Genomic DNA, 7,485 nt, shown 5'->3' with positions numbered 1-7,485 from the left:
GCAGCTTTTTTTTAATTACTGTTAATCTTGGGCGTTGATTTAGGTAAGATCCAGGGCTCAAATTTAACCGCACAATCGCACCTGAGACAATAAATCACACGGGATCCATGTATGTGTGTGTGTATGTATATATATATATATATATATATATATATATATATATATATATATATATATATAGACACACAAACACACACATACAAACACACCTGAGACACACAAGTATTCCTTATATATAATATAAGGGGTGAGTTGGGGTGGGAAATAGGGCAGCCCCCACTGTCCAATACTGGCTCCGTCAGTACATGTATGCATCTTAATTTTTTTCTTTAAATAGTAAACAATTTATGACCGCTTAGAAGATAAAAGGCGGGAGGTTTCGATATATTAGCGTGTCCTACTCCTAGTGTATTAACTATACAGTATTATAATGCATACTATGTAGTATTTGCTCTAAAAATAGTAAACACCTTATGAACGCTTATTAAGAAGATAACTATAAGACAAAAAGGTTTGGACTTTGGATAAGAGTTAATTCTAGTGGAAATTTGTTATCTTTGGTCACACTTTTAAATTTAGTGATAATTATCATTTTTATAATTTAACATCTTATACTATTATATTTTCAAAATTTTTAATCCTTCCAATGACTTTCCCGGTAAAACCTATTTTAGGTAAGAATATTTTCATCTTTATATATATATATATATATATATATATATATATTCTCAACAAGTTAATTCCAGTGAACAAAGAAGATGCTTCTTCTTTTTTTTTTTTAAAAAAAAATTATAATTTATGCTCCTCATAAATATGTTAATTATGAATGTCACATTTAAATTATTAATGATGTAAATGTTGTTACTCAATTTTCAAAACGTGACATATATATTAGTTCATATATAGCTCATTTATATATCAGACTTGCTTGTATTAATGTTTATGCCCATAATACACAAAGAAGATAATAGGAAGTATTAAATATTACTCCGTATAAAATACCATATTACTTTATCTATGAACTTCAAGGAAATAATTCATTACTTATTTTACATAACACACATATATTGAATATAAAGGCTCTGATACGATACATCATATACTAAGCATCCATTATTTAATATATTATTATTATTATTACAACTCATATTCATGGGTTTGACTTGGTATGGTGATCGTCCATTTCTTTGGTCAGTGTAAATAAATACTCCATAAAAGTGAGTGGCTCAGGAATCTCCTCTTTGAGCTTTTCATACACAATAGTCCAAGTCACAAAGTTGTTATCCCCATTGGTTTCAACTTCAGCTGTTACAATGAAACTCTTATAGGATTTCAAGAGGTCACCTTTTACCACTCTGTATTTCACTATTTTCTTCTCATTATCTATGATGTCCATAACAGTCTCCGAGGTTTCAGTTTTTCCACCTGTACGCCAAACATTAATTACAATATCCATGTGTTAACAAAAAGGTCACATAACATTATATTTTGATGGAAAATTAACGGAGGAAAGAAATTAAAACAGGAGCTAGTGGTGGGTTAACCCCAAATAAGATAGTTAAGGATACAAACTTATAATCATAAGATCACAAGTTCGAATTCTAGTCTTTTTGTAATCATTTGTTATCACAAGGTCAGGTTTACCCAGTGTACGCCATCCGATAATAATTGCGCGTTTCTCTCGTCTCCCAAGAGTCTGGGGTGGCTACTGTACCTTGGGTATATTTAAAGATGGTGGTACAGCCCTCAGTTCCCCACTGGCCTTCGACTGCATGCATAACTTTGCTCATGGAAGGCAGATGATGGGGTCTGTCTCCAAGGATTTCATGAAATAAATCTCCATGAAAACTGATCTCTATCTGCCCAAGTAGCTTCCCTTTTAGCCCCATCTTATATATACCAAACACTCGAAGAGAGTTTAATTTGTAGTGATTCGATTCTTAGTTGTGAGAAACTCGGCTCATCCCTGTAGTCTTATATAGGCCGGCCTGCCGACAACAGTCTTCTTCTTTATTTTAATTACTGTAGGACACCAGTCTCCTTATTAGGTATACCATGCATTATTTTTATGCATAATATTCTTTATTCGAATGTGTGCAAAATAACTTAAAGGTTCATTATTTATATGCATAAGGTTTATTATTTGTGTGCATAAGGTCAGTGACGGATCCATTTTTCAGTGTGGGAGAAAGATAAACTAGCGAGATATTATACAAAAAAATGAAACACTTTAGAGGTCGAGTCATAAATATTGTTAACTAGTGATGAAAAATCAAAATACATCTAAGATAAAAAAAATATTTAAAACAAATTAAAATATAAAGAACATAATTAATTAGATAAAATAATTTGAATGGAAAACACGTTATAAATCACTCATCTCACTATTAATACTTTAAAAAAAAAAAAGATAGAAGAAGTCACAATGTTACAAATAAAAAATTCAATTAGAATTCTCACTATTAATATTAAAAAATTACAAAAACAAAATTTCACACATCTCACTATTAATATTAAGAAATATATATATATATATATATATATATATATATATATATATATATATATATATATATATATATATATATATATATATATATATATATATATAAAGCACAATATTACAAATAAAAAATTCAATTAGAATTCTTTCAGACATCTCACTATTAATATTAAGAAAATAAAAAAACACAATATTACAAATAAAAAATTCGATTAGAATTCTCACTTGATATTAAAAAATTTGAAAACAAAATTTAATGCTAATGCTACAGGATTCGAACAATAGATATTGAATTCTCACTATTGATATTACAGGATTTGAAAACAAAACAAAATTAATTCTTGTTACAGGATTCGAACAATAGCCCATTTAATTTCATCATATCAGCGAAGTCTTGCCAACTAACAATTATTTAAATGTTGATATACTTAATATATATACTATATATGAGGTGGGGGAGTGGGGGCAGCGGCCCCCACTGCCCCCACTGTGGATCCGCCAATGCATAAGGTTCGTTATTTGAGCATGTGCAAATTGAACGAAAGTTGATTATTTATATATGTATATTATTCCAAGCTCATTTCTGTTATACATGATGTTCATTATTTGTAGAACGTAACTAAACTTATCTGGCACATACACCCTCCACAATAAATTTTGCATCAATATTTGGCGAGGAATAGTACATGTGGGGAAATTTTAGCTTATTTAGTTGAAATCAAGAAAAAAAAGAATCAATAACTTTTAGCATGAAGCACATATTTTTAAATCACCTTGATCTCACATACAAACTTGTAAGATATAAAAAGTTTGACAAATTATTTGAGTTACAACAAGATCTAGCAAATAAATAATCCTTAACTTTTGTCTCCAAATAAATCTTCTTTTAAAAAAAAAAACAAATTTAATTTAATTTTTTGTGTTTCTTTTCGTACAATTAAAATTAGTATATTTATATATGGCTATGGCTAACCTGGAAAAGGGGGCATCCGTAATAGATATATTGTTTTATAAAACAAATTACGATTTTTTTTTTAAAATTCTCCCCATGCATCTTTTAAGATTCATACACGTACTATCATTTTCCAAACAAGCTAAGAATGCAGTCTTTCTCTTGCAATTTAATAACAAGAGGGCCATGTAACAGTTGTTAGGTGGCTATGCTTTGAAGTTTATATAATAACTAGTTTTTCACGTGCATTGCGCGAATGAGATAATGCTCAATATAATGTTTATTATTAAATAAGTATTTCAAAATATATCAATGCAAGATTACATATGTAATTGAATTTTAAATTTGTTTATTTAAATCGGTAATTCAAAATTTATTTATGTAAGATAATATGTGAGAGATTGATTATAATTGTCACTAAAATAATTGTTTTCAATTTTGTAAAAACGTTAATCTAAATACTTAGTCTAAAAATGATAGTATAAATAAATACTACTTTGTCAACAAATCCTCCCTAAGTAGTTAATATGATTGGCTTCAGACTGTTTTATTTTTATTTTTTATTTTTCCATGTTATTAACATAATACTTGGAAATAAATATATAACATTATTTTTTTAGTATAAATTTGATATTTAATTACAAGATAGTTTAAAAAGAAAACAATGAACAATGTAGTGAATATAATCTAAAAACATAATAAATGTGAATGAAAGTTATACCCCTCATTTATGTCCGTTTTTTCCGTTAAATTTTTTTGTACATTATGCTATAAAAGTTATACTACATAATATTTTGGACAAATATACCCCTACTGTTATAACTTCCGTTATCTTTTCCACTATTGTTACTATGCACATGCATCCACCATATATTTTCTTAACTTCTTCAAAAATAATAATAATAATAATAATTTATACATATTAAATATTAGAGTTATATGTTAGTTATTTTTTAAAATATAAATATCCAATTTATAAAAATATTTTACATTATTATTATTATTTACTATATTAAAATTTAAATAAATTTAAAATTTTAATATAAAATACTAATACTGGGCACATATTTTTTGCGCATCGCGCATAAGAAAAACTAGTTAATAAATAAATTTGAAGGTAAGGAATCTTTGCATTGTAGAAAATATAGACAATATAACTAATGAAATTATATCTCTTTTTAAATTTTTTGATAATGAATATTTTTTTAATAAAGGCATGATAGACATCGAATTATAAATTAAAGAAACGCATAGTATTATTTTTTTTGTTGTAACTACTAATTTATTTAATTTAATAAGAGTAATAGAGTGGGGTACTTTTGAATAATATATTATAACATATTCGTAGTATATGTTCAACAATTATGCCAACTTTGATTGGGATGAGATTCGAACCTAAGACCTTACTTATAGAAATTAATGAGTAAGTTAAAGTTAACGGAATATTAACGGAAAAGAGAATATTTAACGGAAAGTTTAACTTATATCATATTCGTAGTAGTATATATTCAACAATTATGCCAACTTTGATTGGGATGAGATTCGGACCTAAGACCTTACCTATATAAATTAATGGGTAAGTTAAAGTTATTGGAAAAGAGAATATTTAATGGAAAATTTAACGGATAATCATATAATTAAGGATAAATTAGGTACTAAAAAAATAGGATAAATTAAGAAATCTTAACGAAAAATATAGATCTAAACAATCTGAACCATCCATTTGATTTAATAATTTGACCGTCATTTTTTCTACCCATTATAGGCCTAATTTAACTTTCTTTGGCTCTTATTAGTATAGTAGATAATAATAATAATAATAATAATAATAATAATAATAATAATAATGCATGGGCCTTCATGTGGTTGAACGGTTATATATGTGGATGAGATTGCATTTTAATTTTTTTCCATGAGCTACATGTTTTTGTAATTATGTATTCTTCTAATGGACCTACTTTTTTAATATCCTAGCTACCTTGTATGTCCACTCTTTCGAGATTATGACCCAACCCTCAATTCTTCAATTGTTATACAGTGGACCATAGTCCATAGTGCTATGTAGATAATGGTTGTCAAATGAAATTATAGTAGAATTATAATTATATTTTAGTGTTGCTAAAATAAAACTAATGTGTGTGAAAAATGAAACTAAAAAACAGATCTCATTCAACAATGTATATTGTCAAATGAAATTGTAGTATAATAATTAAAATGATACTTTAATGTTGTTAAAATGAAACTAAACTTCAGAGTCATACAATAACATATATTGTCAAGTATATGAACGTGGACTGTAATTAAAATAATACTTTAGCACTATTATAATTAAACTAGTGTGTGTAGAAAATGAAACTACAAAATATAGCTCATACAATAATGTATATTGTCAAATTAAACTGTAGTTGAACTAAAATGATACTTTGATATTGTTATAATGAAACTAGTGTTTGTAGAAACTGAAACTAAAAAACAGGATAATATTGTCAAATGAAACTAGCTAAAGTGTAATTAACTAGATTGATACTTACTTCATTGACCAAGCTACTACATGGACCATGGTCCACAGTAAAATTTGCCTCCATTCTTTGTCTCCTAACACACGCCCCCAATGAACGGGGTTCTTTTTATGTAAAATAGTGTAAAATTGTACCATTATAAAAATTCAAACAAAAAATATTAGAAAAAAATGGCAAATATATCACTGAACTTCTTGATTTTGTGCAATTGGGTCGTTAAACTTAAAAAGTGTACAATTGAACCATCAAACAAGCAAAATTTGTGCAATTGGAACATTTAAAGCTCAATGACTCAATTGACAAAAGCAATAAGTTCATTGACATATTTGACAGTACTGTTTCTAAAATATTAATACACATATAATTTATTTATTGATTGATAAAAATTATAATTTATTAAATATATACATTTATATAATAGATTATATTTATTAAATATAAATATTAAATAATGTGCAAATGGTAATTTTAATATAAAAGCTATTCCCAAGACTTCAAGTGCATGGGAATAGCTAATACCAAAACCCCTTTGCAAATGTAATAGTTTATTTTTAGGAATGTTATTTCCATGACAAAATGAACAAAACAAAAAAATGGAATAGATCTATTCCAAGGAATGCTATTCTATACCTGATTTATTTCCATTACTTCTATTGGAACTGCTGCTTCCTTTTATTACTTATATTCATCTTAATTTTTTTTTCTATAAATAGTAAACAATTTATGACCGCTTAGAAGATAAAAGACTGGAGGTTTCTATGTATTAGTGTGTCCTACTCCTAGTGTCCTAAGTATACAGTATTATAATGCAAACGATGAGAACTATTGTAATTATATTCAATGACTCAATCAATGTCTGTTCAGAATACATTAGTATATATACAAGAGAGTCACAGATAGAACGGGACTAAGAGTCACAGATAGAACGGGACTAAGACTTATAATCTAACACAACTACTTAGAGACCTAATACTCCCCCTCAAGCAAAGGGTATAGAGATAACCTGTAGCTTGTCTCTAAGAAAGGAAAACCTGGGCCCCGCAAGTGGTTTGGTAAAAATGTCAGCTAGCTGATCCTTGGTGGAGATGAAATTCACCTGAATGTCACCCGAAGCAACTCTGTCCCTGACGAAATGATAGTCAATCTCAACATGCTTGGTGCGGGCGTGGAACACCGGATTAGCACACATGTAGGTGTCACCAAGGTTGTCACACCAAAGCTTTGGAACCAGAATACGTAGGGCACCTATCTCACGCAGCAGGGAGAGAATCCAAACCACTTCAGCACAAACATCTGCAAGACCTTTATACTCAGCCTCGGTAGAAGACCGAGCTACCGTCTTCTGCTTTTTTGCACACCCAGGAGACGAGGTTGGTGCCAAGAAACATAGCATACCCGCTGGTGGATTTGCGATCTTCTGGACAGCCGGCCCAGTCAGAGTCAGAGAATGCATGGAGTTTAGTCGAAGTAGACTTCCGGAGGCGAAGAACCATAGTAAGAGTAGCCTTGAC

General features: G+C 28.8%; 1 protein-coding gene across 1 annotated transcript; it reads right to left on the bottom strand.

The window, feature by feature from the left end:
- Positions 1 to 1,010: 1,010 nt before the first annotated feature.
- On the bottom strand, positions 1,011 to 1,930 carry LOC116025098 (kirola-like). The gene is made up of 2 exons (XM_031266185.1): positions 1,715 to 1,930; positions 1,011 to 1,425 (listed from the first exon to the last, which is right to left on the bottom strand). Exons 1-2 carry the CDS (start codon positions 1,887 to 1,889, stop codon positions 1,151 to 1,153), a joined length of 450 nt encoding a protein of 149 aa, XP_031122045.1. The 5' UTR covers positions 1,890 to 1,930; the 3' UTR covers positions 1,011 to 1,150.
- Between the last annotated feature and the right edge of the window lie 5,555 nt (positions 1,931 to 7,485).

The sequence above is a fragment of the Ipomoea triloba genome, chromosome 7 (assembly GCF_003576645.1).
Source record: "Ipomoea triloba cultivar NCNSP0323 chromosome 7, ASM357664v1".
NCBI classification, from domain to species: Eukaryota; Viridiplantae; Streptophyta; class Magnoliopsida; order Solanales; family Convolvulaceae; genus Ipomoea; species Ipomoea triloba.
This window is presented reverse-complemented; position numbering and strand designations above follow the sequence as displayed.

Coding starts and splice junctions, on each gene's coding strand:
- LOC116025098 (XM_031266185.1), bottom strand. CDS start 1,889: ATGGGGCTAAAAGGGAAGCTACTTGGGCAGATAGAGATCAGTTTTCAT. Junction 1,426..1,714: donor CATCTTTAAATATACCCAAG/GTACAGTAGCCA, acceptor TTTGGCGTACAG/GTGGAAAAACTGAAACCTCG.